Source organism: Phoenix dactylifera, chromosome 14 (genome assembly GCF_009389715.1).
Source record: "Phoenix dactylifera cultivar Barhee BC4 chromosome 14, palm_55x_up_171113_PBpolish2nd_filt_p, whole genome shotgun sequence".
NCBI lineage: Eukaryota > Viridiplantae > Streptophyta > Magnoliopsida > Arecales > Arecaceae > Phoenix > Phoenix dactylifera.
Window position 1 is genome coordinate 22,865,312 of NC_052405.1, and position 15,983 is coordinate 22,881,294.

Consider the following 15,983-nt stretch of genomic DNA (forward strand, 5'->3'; position numbering starts at 1 on the left):
TCCAAATTCAATCATCAACAGGCTGATGATTGACTTTTAGGATACAATTTCCAACGGTAACAACTAGCAGGGGCACGCTAAAGTATTGGAGAGGCTGGATAGAGTGTTTGCCATAGTGGGGTGGATTTAGAGCTTTTTGGACTACTAGGTGAACCATCTATCTCGTATCACATCAGACCATTGCCTGATACTAGTGAGTAACTCTTCCCCATCTCCTTATCGCTGTCAATTTAGATTTGAGAAGTTTTGGTTATCATACCCTAGATCATGGGAGATAGTTTGGAAGGCATGGAGGGTGCCAGTTCGGGGAGAGGTTATGTACAGAGTGTCCGACAAGCTCGAGATAACTAAGCGACGGTTGCAGTGGTGGAATTGGGAGGTGGGGAACATCTTTGGGAAGGCAGAGGAGGTTGAGGATGCCATTGCTAAGCTGCAGTTCTAGGAGGAGCCGATGGGGGGTTGACGGATGCAGAGATGGGGGAGCTCAGGTGTCAGCTATCTTTGTATGACTTACTTCTTCGACAACAAGAGATTTTGTGGAGGCAGAAGTCCAAAATCCAGTAGATCAAAAAGCAAGATCGGAACACCATGTTCTTCCATCAGTCGACGATCATCCGAACACAGAGAAACAGGATTAGAGCTGTTAGAGGAGCTGATGGGCAGATTACAGAGGATCCTGAAGCCATCAGGTGGGTCTTTAAGCAGTTCTTTCGTACCTGGTGAATGGATTAGGTGGGGAGTGAGAGTCCACAGGTCATGTAGCCCCTAGTGGCTAGAGTATTGGAGGAGGAGAATGCAGCGTTGATTAGGTCGATCTCTGACGAGGAGATCTAGGAGGCTTTTTGGTCCCTTGCTGAGGATAAGACCTTGGGTCCGGATAGTTTTCCCCATGTTTCTTCAGGAGGAATTGGCCATTGATTAGACGGAATGTGGTGGAGGCTATTCTTCAGTTCTTCAACATAGTTGCGATGCCAGCCATTTGGAAGAGGACATTTATTCCTTGATCTTGAAGGGATAGGATGCCACGGAGCCATGCCACTACCGATCGATCCGTTTGTGTACCACTTTGTACAAGGCCAAGACAAAGGTACTAGTGGCCAGATTGGGGAGCATTTTATTGAGACTCATCAGCCCGGAGCAGAGAGCGTTCGTAGGAGGTTGTAGCATCTCCGACAACGTTCTCATCATCCAGAAGTTTATGCATGACCTCTAGAGAGCTCCAAGCTAGAGGAGCTTAATGGGGATCAAGCTGGACTTGAAGAGGGCCTATGACAGGATGTACTATGATTTTTTGAAGTGTTTGTTGGTGAGTTTTGGATTTCATGAGGATTAGATTGGCTAGGTAATGTGTTGTGTTAGATCTTCTTCCTTTGCCATACTGGTAAACGGATAGCCTACATATTTTTTTGAGTCTTCGGTTGGGCTACGGTAGGGGTACCCACTCTCTCCATTACTCTTTATTCTGTGCTCAGATGCGCTATCCAGAGCCTTTCGGCCTGCTGTGGAGACCTAGGTTTTGGAGGCATACAGACCTAGGACAACGACTATTCAAATATCACACCTTCTATTTGCTAATGACTATTTGCTTTTGGCGCGAGCTACGAAGCATACAATAAGGGCCATTTGGAGCATTCTTGGGGATTAGTATGTAGCTTCCGAGCAGCGGGTTAATCTGGCCAAGTCCGCGATCAGCTTTAGCCCAAAGACCAAGCCGCAAGTAAAGGCTTCCATCAAGGAGATACTAGGAGTGGGAGAGCAAGAGGGCACTATGAGGTACATGGGGTGTCGCCTCAAAGGTGGTGACTATGCTGACATCGAGTTGAGCATCAAACACAGGCTGGATGGGTGGAAGATGGGAGCACTTTCTATGATGGGCAGAGTGACCTTGGTGCGGTCGATTCTCAGTTCTATTTTGGCCTACCTGTTATCGAATACCATTATGCCGGTGTCACTTTTGAGGTCTCTAGAGCAGCTGTTCAGAAACTTCATTTGGGGCAGACAGGAGGTTTGAAGAGGCATCCACCTAGTGGCATGGGAGGTGGTCTGCCAGCCGGTTAGATAGGGCAGCTTGGGGTCCAGTCTTCAGTGGTGAGGCGAGAGGTTTTGGCGGTAAGACATGCAGCCAAGTATATTCTAGAACCCAATAGCCTATGGAGTGCCCTATTGAGAGCCAAGTACGGAGCTCACACGGTGGTAGCAAATTTCTAGGCTGGGCATTGGTGCTCTTTCATGTGGAGGAAGATCTGTTCATATGCTCCGATATGCTTGATGCGGTCAGGTGGGCAGTTAGTGATGGTCGGTCCATTGGTGTCTTGGAGGATAACTGAATACTCGAGCAGCCGCTCTGTCGAGTGTCGACCTTGGTTGATTCAGCAAGGTTGGAGGGCTGCAGAGTCATTGATCTGATCATTTCGGGTGAGAGCAGGTGGAATAAGCCGCTGATTAGGGAGGTCTTTGGAGAGTAGCTGGCCGAGAGCATTCTGGCCATTCCGCTACCTATGGGGGAGACGGCGGACAGGTTGGTCTGGGTGGCCATAAGCAGGGCCAAGGTGCAAACCACGGACTTACATAAGGTGATGGGAGGGGATGATATCAGACAAATGGATGATAGATAGATTTGGAAGATGCGTGTTCACCCCTGTGTAGCCTTGTTCTTATGGAAGGTGGCATGGGGTTGTTTACCGACCAGAAGCATATTGGCAGGGAGGAAAGTCAGGATCACCCAGAGCCGTGGTAGATGCCCTGATATGGATGAGTCCATCAGTCATGTTCTGTTTGAGTGCCCGCGAGCGGTACATATCTGGAGGTGGGTTGCGTTCTTCTTGCTTCAAGCCATCCGATCTACTGACAATCTACTACACCAGATGAGGACAACCATGCGGAGCCCGAGGATGATGGGGTGGGGAGTCACATGTGTTTGCGTAGCGTATTTCATATGGTTGGACAGGAATGCTCGAATCTTTGAAGACAGGCGAGCGCCCTTGAGGAGTGTTATGGAGAGAGTTCTTTTTCAGGTTGCCGAGTTCACTTAGGCTACCACGACGACCTCATTTGGGATGGCCAAGAATATCTGGGACCCCCTCTTTGCTGTTACAGTGCCCAGAATCATCCTTGTCTCTTGGGAGTCCTCATCCCCCGACAGTCTTAAGGTGAACTTTGATGGTAGCGTCTCAGGTGATGGAGATAAAGTAGGTGTGGGTTTCTTGATCAGGTGCCACGACTCATGGCTGGTTGCTACGGGGGGCGAAGCACCAGTGGTTTGACAGCTGTAGGGGCTGAGCTCAAGGCAGCATGAGAAGGCATCACCTATGCAAGGTGGGTGTTGAGGGTGGAGCAAATCCTTCTTGAGGGGACTCAACCACGGTAAACGATTGGATATAAGAGGGGTGGAGGGGGATGAGACCCCTCTACTCTGTGACATCTGTCGGATGGCGAGGAATTGTAGCGCCTTTCAGACTGTGCATGTGTACCGGAAGGCAAACAAGGTTGCAGATTAGATCGCCACCTATGTCGCCCAGCACTCTAGAGAGATCTTCTAGACACACCAGGGGGTCTCTCCTCTACCGTTGTGCCATTTTCTCACTCTTAATTATGTTGGTTGCACCTATATTAAAATAGGGTGAGTAGCCATTGTACCAAAAAAAAAAACCTTCACGATGGGATTTGGTTGGCCGGCTCTTTATATAAGCTATGGTCGATTCCATGACCCATCACCTATATATGTCATGTACTTGACTTGAGGTCGGATGGGGGGGGGGGATGGAGTGTTTTGGGATGGGAGGGGGATAAGACATGGGTTAGACAAATTAAATGGGGTAAAACTATAAAAGTCTCTTTTTTTATAGTTAAATTATTTTTTAATATTTGAGGAAAGTATTTATGAAAAATTATATATATACATGTTGGATTTTGGATAGGTTACCCCGTTACTTATATTGGTTCCGCATCCACTACAGGTGGGGTTAAATCCATCACATCAGAGTCGGGTCCGGGTTGGCTATCCGATGGGCGGAGAAAATTACTGCTCTATTATGGGGTTTGGGTTTTTTTGCATGGTTACCCTTCTAAATATCAAATTTTGCGTGAATATCCTTTCAAAATTGATATTTGCATATATATCATCGTAAAACTTTGTTATTGTACAAATACCCTAATATAACAGTTGTTCTAACGGTATTTAAAAAAAATCATATTTATATTAATTAAAAATAAAATAAAAATTTGAAATGACGTTCCCCTCCTCCCCCTAGTGCCATACCCTCCCCTCCCCACACCCGTAACCACCCCCCCCCCCCCCTTCCGGTGCCTTACTCAACCACCCCCCCCCCGTGCCCGGCTTCCTCCCCGCCCCCTATGTATCGGGATCCAAAGAAGAAGAAGAAGACAGGAGCTCCACACAGCTGTGCTCTGCTTCAGAATCTCTTGGGCCCAGAAGAGAGAGAGAGAGAGAGAGAGAGAGAGAGAGGACTGCTGGTTCACAGAATCCAAAGGAACCTCGACCCATCAGGATTCTCTCTCGATCTATTACACTGTTGATACCTCTGGTGTCTCGGTAGCTGGCTTTTTTTTTTCCTTCCTGTTTTTTGATTTTTGTTTCTTCTAACTTTTGAAGGGAGAAAGTGAGGGAACACTCAACTAAATATGGGTCTTGTGCCAGTTTTCTGCAATGGAATTGGATTTTGGAAGAAGGTCGGGCTTGTAGATGGACTCAGTTAATAGATCATGGGTCACCTATTCTGACCGGAGGTCAATTGTAAGTCTTTCAAGTCATGGGTCGCCCAGCACCTCATAATTATGATATGACTAATTAGATTTGTCCAAATTCTTATCCAAAAGTATGGTAAAGTTTCTGTTTACTTGTATATCTTTATAAAAATTTCTATTTACACATCTACCCATTAAGAATATTTTAGTCATTTTAATTTAAAACTGTTAATTTTTTTTACGGTGTTAGATAATATGAATACAAATACAAAAATAAGAATAAAAAAAAAGGTAGAATAGTAAAATAAATATTTTATAAGGGTGTATATGTAAATATTAATTTTAGAAGGATATTCATCCAAAATTTTATATTGAGAAGGGCATTCATGCAAAAAAAAAAAAAAAAAATCCTTTGGGCTTTTATGCATCGGCCAGTTCTAGCATTCGGTTCACGCTCACGGGCTATCGAGTTCGTTCGACATCGCCCCTTCTCCCACGCTTCTTTCTCAACTCCTAGCGGCTCTTCCTCCAGCTCCGCTTGGCACGCGGCCGGTATTCTCCCTTCTCTGTATATGTGCTTGCCTGCCAGATCCCGAGCTCCGGCCACCAACCTAATCTCGCTCACCCGCCTCACTCTCAAAGCCTTTTGCCCCATTTCAACAAACACCATCCACTCTCTCATCAAAGCATGCGCCCATCTGGACCACCTCAAGCAAGTCCACGCCCAGCTCCTCACCCACGGCCTCCATCACTACCTACCCTCCCTCCTCTCCACCACCACCCTCTCCTACCTCTCCTTTGGTCTCCTCGACTTTGCCTTCCTCCTCTTCCGCTCCATCCCCAACCCCTCCACCTATCTCTGGAACATCCTGATGCGCTCCTGTGCCACCCATGCTCGCTTCCACCACTCCCTCCATCTCTACTCCAATCTCCTCTCCTCCGGCCTCCGCCCCGGCAAGTTCACCTTCCCCTTCGCCCTCAAATCCTGCGCCGCCCTCGCCGACCTCCAGCTCGGGAGGCAGCTCCACCACCATGTTATATGCTTCGGGTGCGCTGACGACCTCTTTGTCGGTGCCGCTCTTGTCGATATGTACTCCAAGTGCGGTGACGTCGACGATGCCCGTCTCGTGTTCGATAAAATGAGCAAGAGAGACTTGGTCTCGTGGACTTCGATGATATCGGGTTACGCCCACAATGGCTGCAGTACTGAGACATTGGAGTTTTTCGGTCTCATGCAGCAGTCGGACGTGAAGTCCAACCGCGTGAGCTTGTTGAGTGCCCTATTGGCGTGCGGTCATCTGGGGGCCCTCAGGAGGGGAGAGTGCTTTCATTGTTATGTGATCAAGACTGGATTGGAGCCCGACATTTTGGTTGCAACTGCGGTTGTTGATATGTATGCAAAGTGTGGGAGTCTCGATCTTGCACGATTGGTGTTTGAACTTGCAGATGAGAAGGATGTTGTGTGTTGGAGTGCAATGATAGCGAGCTATGGATACCATGGGCTTGGGAAGGATGCGATTGCAGTTTTTGATCAGATGGTGGAAGCTAGGGTGAAGCCAAACCATGCCACCTTTACTAGTCTCCTCTCTGCGTGTAGCCATTCAGGGCTGCTAGAAGAAGGCGAGAGGTATTTTCATTCGATGAATGACACATTTGGAGTGGAGCCGAAGCTGAGTCACTATGCATGCATGGTGGACATCCTTGGACGTGCAGGGAAGTTATATGAAGCTCAAGTGCTTATAGAACACATGCCCATGGATCCTGATTCTAGTTTATGGGGGTCTCTGCTTGGTGCTTGCCAGATCTATGGTGATTTAGATTTAGCAGAAAGAATTGCGGATAGAATCTTTGAGTTAAACACTAACCATTCTGGGTATTATGTTCTTCTCTCGAATATTTATGCAGCTAAGTCGAGGTGGAGCGATGTTGAGAGAGTGAGGAAGTTGATGGTGGGAAGAAAGGTGAGTAAAGTTCAGGGGTTTAGTATGATTGAGTTGGATAACAAAGTTTATAAGTTTGGAGTAGGTGACAGGACCCATCCACTGTCTTCGGAGATACACTCTTTTCTACAAGAAATGCTGGCAGAGATGAAACAGCTAGGTTATGTTCCTCTGATGGAATTTGCTCTTCATGATGCTGAAGATGAGACTAAGGAAGCTGCACTGCCCTATCACAGCTAGAGACTTGATTGCAGTTGACCCAAGCATCATAAGCGCTGGGACTCCTATGTGATTCATTCTAGTCAAATTTGCAGAGGTTTGGTGTTTCTTTTTTTTGGCCCTCTGTGGAATGCCTAGTAACACAGATGAGCTTTCAAGTTAGTTCCTTGAGTTGATCTCTTATGTCCCACTCTTTCTTACACTGCATGACCTATGAAATCTATTCATATATAATGTTTGTTAATCGGAAATAAAGAGCCATTACCACAAAATTGAAATGTTTCTATCCATGTAAACGACAGCTTCATATATGATTTGAAGAAGCATTGGAGGTGGTGTTGGAGCCTGTTTGCATGTCTCTTAGTGACATGTTGGAAGTTGCAAAGCTGGAATTCTTACCTCATTAACTAATAAAATCCGTCATTTTGAGGGAAAAGCTTTATCTTATCTACATATGTTTGTGGGCTTTATAGTTGAACTTTTTTGCCATTTTCTATCAGTTTTTACATGTTCTTCCTCTTGGGGTTTTCCAATTCTTTTTGGAAACTCTTAGTGACATGTTGGAAGTTGCAAAGCTGGAATTCTTACCCCATTAACTAATAAAATCCGTCATTTTGAGGGAAAAGCTTTATCTTATCTACATATGTTTGTGTGTTTTATAGTTGAACTTTTTTGCCATTTTCTATCAGTTTTTACATGTTCTTCCTCTTGGGGTTTTCCAATTCTTTTTGGAAATTATCCACTCAGTTAATGTAAATTTTTTTCATCTTTATGGTCTATAGAAACAAATCAAACATTCTTATTTATTGGGGGACAGTCCTTTTGAAGACCTTTGAAAGTGCACATTACCATCCAATTGGGTGCTTAATTTCTTTGTCTAGTGTAGGTGTGACATTCTGAAACCTGCTCTAGTCTACTTATTCCACATCTTCCATTTTAGGATTATGCTTTACTGGTTTCTCTTTCTTTTCTTTTTTTTTTTTTTAAATTTATTTTCAAAGGTCATGAAGTATAGTTGTACAAAATGTTAGAAGTCTTGCTTTGAGCTTTCTTTCTGACTTCAACATTGCTCATCAACTAGGTGCTAACATTTGATAATGCCAAATTCTTGATATATGCTATGCTCAGTGGTTATTTGAAGGTAGAACTTAGATTCCTTTACTTATCTTCATAATTCTCTATATTTTATTCGATAATTAAACAATATAATTATGAGTTTCTTTGTTTGCCTTGAGAATCTATGTAGAAGTTTTTACACACCTATCAGATTATGGGGTATCTTGAGATGGTATCACGAAATCAGTCCAAACTTTTGGTAGCTGTGATATCTTAGCACAAGCAAATGCTGCCAATAAGATGTAGAAGATGTTGATTATGATAAATGTTGCTTAAACTTTTAGTAAATATTGGTTAGTTTCTAAAGTTATAAAAGTTCAAATTTCAACCTTGCCTCATTTTTAGCAAGAAAGCACTACTCATATCAAAGGTAAATAGTTTTCTACATATCATGCTATTATAATATAGTGAGATTCTATGCTACGTGCCCTAAATTTGGTCTCTTGGTTGTGGGTTTAGGTGCATGTGTCTAAGTGTTTAATTATTTCAATATAGAAGAATTTCTTCTTATGGAGCCATGTCCAAATGGCGTATGAATGTCCAAATGGCATATGAATGTCCATGTTAAGTGTCAGATGCAGATATTTCTGGTTAAACTGAAGAGTCTAAGTAACATAGGTAAGAGTTCTTTGAGGAGAATCTCACAGGGCTATCTTACATCAATTTTATAACTAGGCATTTGGCATCCTGTCTTAATGTAAAAGCAAATTATACTAATCAAATGTATAAGATGCAAATAATTTTTAGACATTGTAAGCATCATGTTTAAGGTGCTTAGGCTAATATTTGAATGCAATCTAAATTTTAAAGTTTTTGATTGCTGAATTATCAAACTTTTGTTTTTTAGGATGTATGTTCTGTTATAGTGCTTTATGAATTTGTGTAATTGAGTTTTGAACATTCAATTTCATGTTTTGATTGTCTAGATGCAAGAATGAGGTGAGAACTAGATTTTAAGTCTCACCAGCAAATAGGATTAAAGAGAGAAAAGAGGGGAAAGGATGGAAGAATGCTCTATTTTCTTTGTCCATCCATATTTCCTTTCACCGGCTTCTCTCTCTCTCTTTCCATGATTCCTATGGATGGGCCCATGTAAGAAAGGACAAGCTGGGGTTTTTCTTCTTCTTGTCGCTTAGGGAAGGAGAGTGAAAATGAAAGATCTTGTAAAAAGAAAAGAGATAGAAAGCTCAATTATTAAGTAATATGTCATCTTATATGACCGTAGGTGCGCTAGATATAGTTCCTACTCAAACTGTAAGAAACAAGGATAATCTCTGACTTGCAATTGAAGTATGCTGCTCCATAGGAATCTTTAACAGTCGATTGGTGAAAGGGAACATTTATACATCCAGGGATGAGGGATGTCCTTCCATTTCTTACTGGCTTCTCTTTTAGTTCTATTGGCCAACCCAGTATGAGGGCCTTATGGCTTATTTGTGCTGAATTGGGTACGGCATTATACCTAGTAGTTCTTGTCCTGGACAATGGGAGTATGGAGGAAATTAAAGCCAATCCAAAGTAACACTGAAAACAGAAATTAAAGCCTAAAACAACAAATAAAGGCTGGATAAACTGAAAAATTAAATACGGTCAAGCAATTGAAGGATCCAAAATTCAGATTTCAATAGATATGTTGTAATTAGAGGTTATTTCTCAAGTTATAAAATTTTCACCTTGTCTTATTCTTTCATCATTAAAAAGGATCGCTCATGGTAGGGCAAAGGTTTCGTCTGTTGTAAAGTTCATCAATCAACACTCATTTGAAAGGAGATAGAAACATACACCCTACTCTTAAGTCTTATGGATGCATGAAACAAAGATAAGTGAGGATTCAAAGTCAGAAAGAAGGCAATTGAACCCATCTTGTAAGGTTGGCTTACCTTGAATTCGTTATATAACAAATGAGGTTCTTGAAGATTCCAAGATGGTTGTCTACTTTAATAATTTACAATGTCATTTACAATGCCTTTCCTCCTGCTCTTCTTGTTTCATATTGTGGTCTTAGCCTGTTAGCAGGCAGCATTAAAAGCCTGAACAATGTTTAACTATTAAGGAGGATGGGAGAAACAATATGTGGAAAAGGTATTTAGTGAAGACCTCTATTACTACCTCCCCCCCAAAAAAAGTCAACCTATATTCAGATAATTGTCTATTGTCTCTGGCACATAACTTGTCCATTGAAGTTACACCTTTGGACACAGTCCCAAAATGAGGGATGAATATTCTGTACCAAAGTTGAAAGCATAATGAGAATGCTGCAGGCAGATGAAACTTTATTAGCAATTAGAACCATAAAATTTGAAGCCATCTATTACTAATATCAGAAAGAAAACATGAATTTAAATGTACCAAATTGTATGCAATCCTGAAACATGTGAAGCATTCAACACATCAAATGTTGTGTTTTTGTCATTCAGTTCCTTTGAATTCATAGGTTTGTACTGAAATCTACTTAGGTTAACATCAACTAAATCAATGATAAGTTTCTACACAATGGAAGCAAATGATGCAGGAGTTCCATTCTTTCTTAGAATTGAGTTCTATTGCAAGTTTTAAGGTACAGGTTTTTATATTAATTGGATTAGATTTAGGTTTTCCAGTTAAAATTCATAACTCAAATTTGGTCACATTCTCGCTTTGTTAGTTGTGACGTTTATCTTTGGAACTATTTTCATGTTAATGTCTTTTGATAGCTCGAGGGGACGAGACTACTAGAGATGGTAAACAAAACAAATAAATTTGTTTTGACCAAGTTTACAAGATGGAATAGTTTAGCATGATATTAGAACATGATAGCTTTTAGATATTTTTTTTTATTTTGTTTGGTTAGATTTTTGAGATGTTCTATTCAAGTCAAATGGTCTATATTTATTTACGAGGAAAGTAAAATTGTACACTTTATAAACAAAGTTGGAATTTAAATTAAAACAAGACTGGAAAAAATTTCATTGAACTTATTACTTATTGTTGTCATGGAAATATTTTTGGTGATTTTTTTTTTTTAATGCTAAAGATGCTAGGGCCATCAAAATTTGAGGCAAGAATCTAGTGAGACACTTTGATCGTATAGAAGACAAGTTATAGCGAGCTTCAATTTAATGTGTTATCTTAAGAGTCATTATTTTTATTTCTTGCTATTCCTGTAATATTCTAGATTATCACGGCAGTGACTCTTCTAAGATTGTTCCTGATTTTGGACTGAATGCCTTATACACTAGTGATGCCTTTCATACAGTTACAGTTTTCTCCATCATCTATACTATACTGTGAGAACTCATTCCACAGTTCTGCAAAAATGTTCAAGGACCTGAGATCAGTTCAATAGTAGCACATCAGCTAATTCAAATCATTCCTCTATCTTATAACAACTCTTTGGAAAGTCTGCTAATGTTTGCCCCTTGGTTTGTGCTTTTTTATTTTCTCTCATTTAGATGTTTATTTCTCTAGATTTTGTTGATTTGATAAACATTGAATATGCCTCTAGCGAAGCTAACCTTGGAGCCTAATATTGCAACTAGTGTTATTTTAATTTATGTGTCCCTGTAGTTCAAGATTGTGGATTACATGGGATCAGTTCTCCCATGATAATACATTTCTAAACCCTTTCTATGGAAGTATAACAGTTATATCCATTTAATAAAATCTAGTTGATAAATTTCTAGAATTATTGTCATAGTGTATTTGGGGCAAGTTTTTTGATCTAATTGCTTCTCTACCATTCTTTTCCTTGAGATATCATTATTTTGGTTTCTTTTCTTTTTGTTAAATTAGTTACTTTCTTTTTTACTTTCCAGGTAAAATATGATAATACTCTTAAGTGATTTGGTGCTTATGTCCGCGGGCATACTGTGGATTTCAACATGAGCAAACTTAGAACATGGATTATTAGTTATTTCAATGTCAGCCCAGATGCGGAACTAATTCTTACCTATACCGATGAAGATGGTCAGATGTTTAACACTGGGTGATGATGTAGGCCTGTGAGATGCTGTTAGTCAGTGTTTGGACCCTCTTAAGATTAATGTTCTGTTGAAGTCTGTTATTGGCAGACATTCTGATCCAGATTCTCACACAGCAAACTGTACTTCCCATACATCAGTGCAGAATGCAGATTGAAAATTGACCACTTCAGTTTAGTTTTGCTGTTCATAAACACTGACATATCCCCTTGAACCATTTCAAGTGCACTTACAAAGCTCTCTCAATATCTTTTCCTGAAAGCTGTGTCGTCTGCACCAGCATTTGCCAAGTTCATGGACCATTTCTCCAAATTGGGATTATCCAATGGTTATCAGCCTTCTAGCAGTCCTATAAAAATTGTCATCAGGCACATGCAATGGCGCATCAACTCAACCAATGGATGTAAAATTAGTGATGGGCCAAAAGTTTCAGATCATTTGGCTTCACTATCAACTTTAATACCAAGTACTAATAATGATAGTGCAGTTTCAGAAGGCATGCAAAAGCATCATGAAAGTGATAACGTGAGCACAAGCAGAATGGTCAAATTTCTTGTTGAGCTTAAATATGAACATTCCTAGACATCCACACCCATCAGGATATCCCCCAATCGATGATCTACCAACCGACCCTGACCCCCCTCTGGGAAATTAATGATATTATGAATCATGAAAAAGAAACTAGTGATGCTTATCATAAAGGAAAATCTGTTATATCTGCTGCCCCTTTCTCTGCGCCTCCTGTTGATCCCACTGCAGAGCACAGTTCACAAAATTATGAGATGCAAAACCCATTTCTTGCTCCAAATTATGGAACAACTGTCATCACAAGTGGTGATAACAGGAAACAGCTTCCTGTTGGCATAGGCCCTTCAGCATCAAATTGTGGATTAAGTTCTCTATTTGATATCTCTATCAACAAACATATTGGTGCACCTACTCCTGATGTTCCTCTGTCAAGTGGGTTCTTCCCTATAGGCCGTCGATACAGGAGGGGCGATGGCTACCATGATATCATGCCTCGAACTTTCTACAGGGGTCTCCGAGTGATGACTGTGCATTGCATCCCATCATCGGTCCATGGTTCAAGTCGAATGTGTAAGATGTTCCATGTTTCCAACCATTTGTGATAAACTGTGCTTCTCAGGTTTGCCATGCATGACTTGTTTTGACTAGGTTTTTCACTTTGCAGGAAGGAAGATTATGATTTATGCAGTTTTTATTTCTCAGAGATGGGTAATGAAGCTGATTATACCAGAATTTACGGTGCTTGTTCCTCTCACAGATTGTATGAGGACTTTTACAATACTATATGATGCTAATCTTCTGTTCAGCTCATTAATTTCCCTCGATTTAAAATGATGTTAACTGTCTCTCCTCTTCATTATTCTGGCATTCTAGATATATCAGTTTCCTTTGTCACATGTTCATGGTTTGGGGATGAGAATCAAGGGAAAAACTGGAAATTTGCTTTATTCAAGAATCAAGACGTAACTTTCCTGGATGGAACTCTAATGCCTCCTACATCATATACTAAGATTTGGCAGATGTGAAATAATGGTACCGCTCAATGGCCCCATGGTGCAAAACTTGTGGGGATTGGTGGAGATCAATCTGCTGCATATTGCTACTCAGTCCAGTTGGAGGTGGCTAAATAAATTTTATGCTTCCAGATAATTTTTTCACATTTGGTGGTGGAGTTGCTTAAAACCTAAAACCTGCAAGCAGTTAGTCCAGAGATGAATTTACTGCTAGTCTATTGGACCTGACATTAAACTACTATCCTAACTTATGCAGATTCCAGTAAATCGATGCCCTGTGAACACAGAGATTGACATTGCAATTGACTTCACAGCACCCGTCAATGACTGGTCGGTATATTTCATACTGGATATTGGCATCACCTTCTGGACAGATTGGTTCACGAGTTTGGGTTCTTCTCCAGGTATTTCTTCTGCTACAGTATTGTTCCCATGTTAATATTACTGATTATCGATAGTCAATTTGTCGTTTGTTCTCTAGGTGGATGCATTGTGACCAACTTCCCCTTGCGGCAACTTCCCCTCTGATCTCAACTTGAACCTTCCTCCCAAAAGTAGTGTCGGAAATGGAGTTAGGAAGTGTAGATGCGAATGCTGAACTCTTGGCTGGTTTTGTTCAAAAGCCAGTTTTCTGACACGACCATTGAGTTGGTTAAACAGTTAATTACTGAAATCCCAAGTAATGGTACAAGCCCATTGTCTGTGATGGGATTGCACAGCCTGTGCCTGCTGTGAGTTCTTCAATGCCACATACTATTATTGATTTCCCAGCATCTTCATCTGATGCATCCTCGGTTGTTGTTGTGCCACCCTCTGAAACAGTCCATGATGACAACCCAGTAGAGCAGATGCTACTGAAGGAGCTGGAAGAGATGGGCTCTAAGCTGATTGGCTTGAACAAGGAAGTACTAAGGCTGAACAAATACAACCTGGAGCAATCTGTTGATGATCTCTGTGGCTTTCATGAATGAAATCCTCTTGCTGATCTGCACTAAATGGTGAGACGTGGCTATTGTGTCTGTTGTTTTCCATCATAGTGTCTATGTGGTAGATTTCTGGTATGATCTAGGAAGCTGATGGGTTGATGCTGTTGCAGGGTTTTTCTGACGGAGATGAACAAGAAGCTGATGATAAAGAATTGGTGGTAGCTTCAAGCAAGTTGTGTTAGATCTCATCACTGGAGAGAACGGTGAGTAGCATGCCTATAAAAAGTGTAAATGTTTTGGTATATATGGGAAAGAGGGACATGGTTATTATTTACTGTTGTCTGCATAGCATGAGTACAAAAATACGTAAAGGCATAAACAGGAAAGAGGGCCATGGGTATCTTATTTACTGTTGTCTTATATGGCTACTATATCGAAGAGATGTTGTGAGTATGCTTAATATCATGGATGAAATGTTCGTATTTATCTAGCATGTCAGCAGCTATTATTCTATGAGGTAATCATCGGCTTCCTATTTCCAAATAGGAGCACATTCCATGGATGATATACATAATATGCTGAGATGCAAGCAAGCAGCCTTTTGGACGTGCATTTGGTGCTTGCTATAACATTATAATGAGTTTCAAGAATGATCTTTGTATTATGTACATATTTATGTATCTAAAATTTTCTTATTAGGTTGCTTTTTGTTATTCTACTAAATCAATTTCTTTTTTTGGTCACACTGCTTTTTTCTTCTTGGGATCGGTGGATTTGGAATGGATATTAGGAGCAAAGCAAGGGTTAGTGATTATTTTTTACCCTCTTAATCTCTTTCTTTTTCAATTTTTGGCTACTTTTCTTTCTTTTTTTTTTTTGGGGGGGGGGGGGGGGGGGGGGGGTCGGGGGTCGGGGGGTTGTTAACAAAATCTACATGTTATTTTTGAATTGGTTTAGACTCTTTTGGGGTTGGCATTTGATCCATTTAAGCTACCCAAGTGGAACTACGATGGATCCAACACTAGCTAGGCTCCAAGAGATGATAATGAAATAATCTTATAGTGAGTTGCATTTTTATTTTAAGATCTTATTATCATTCTAAATCAAAGTATTTGATTCATGTGATGTTTATGACCATTTTTTGTTTCTATAGTTCTTATGCTATTTTCAAGGATCCATTTAGGAGAGACTGATATTTTGTACTTGTAGTAAATTTACATTTTTTAGTTTACTTTTGTGATTTTTTGGTTAGATAGATCTCATAGGATCCATTATTTTGACTAGATTAGAAGATTTTTTTTAAAAAAAATTCTCTTTTTCTATAACAGCATGTTAGGTTTGTGCGATGCTTATTTTTCTTTTACGTTCCTCCTCTACTTTTTTCCTTTTTTTTTTTTTCTTTGCTCCATCTTTGGCCGCTAACCAAGGAGGTCCAGTTACCTTGCAGCCTCCTTCCAAGCTTGGTTGGGGATGCCATTTTTGGCCACGCCAGCCAATAGGTCGACTAGCCCCTTCGGACTGGCTTTCCATATCAGGAATAAAAAAGAGTGATGGTGCTTTACATTTTTGGCCACTCCC

General features: G+C 40.9%; 1 protein-coding gene across 3 annotated transcripts; it reads left to right on the top strand.

Moving 5' to 3' along the window:
- The first annotated feature begins 5,136 nt into the window (after positions 1 to 5,136).
- Positions 5,137 to 14,898, top strand: LOC103697062 (pentatricopeptide repeat-containing protein At5g43790-like). 3 transcript variants are annotated; one of them, XM_039133901.1, is made up of 8 exons: positions 5,137 to 6,960; positions 11,774 to 13,036; positions 13,131 to 13,226; positions 13,340 to 13,584; positions 13,736 to 13,883; positions 13,961 to 14,210; positions 14,302 to 14,477; positions 14,576 to 14,898. In XM_039133901.1, the coding sequence occupies exon 1, from the start codon at positions 5,277 to 5,279 to the stop codon at positions 6,882 to 6,884; it is 1,608 nt and encodes a 535-aa protein (XP_038989829.1). In that variant the 5' UTR covers positions 5,137 to 5,276; the 3' UTR covers positions 6,885 to 6,960; positions 11,774 to 13,036; positions 13,131 to 13,226; positions 13,340 to 13,584; positions 13,736 to 13,883; positions 13,961 to 14,210; positions 14,302 to 14,477; positions 14,576 to 14,898. The 3 variants fall into 3 exon arrangements, with proteins under 3 accessions (XP_038989829.1, XP_038989828.1, XP_038989827.1); XM_039133900.1 differs by having other exon boundaries at positions 5,137 to 7,021; positions 13,131 to 13,584; XM_039133899.1 differs by having other exon boundaries at positions 13,131 to 13,584.
- Positions 14,899 to 15,983: the final 1,085 nt, after the last annotated feature.

Coding starts and splice junctions, on each gene's coding strand:
- LOC103697062 (XM_039133900.1), top strand. CDS start 5,277: ATGTGCTTGCCTGCCAGATCCCGAGCTCCGGCCACCAACCTAATCTCG.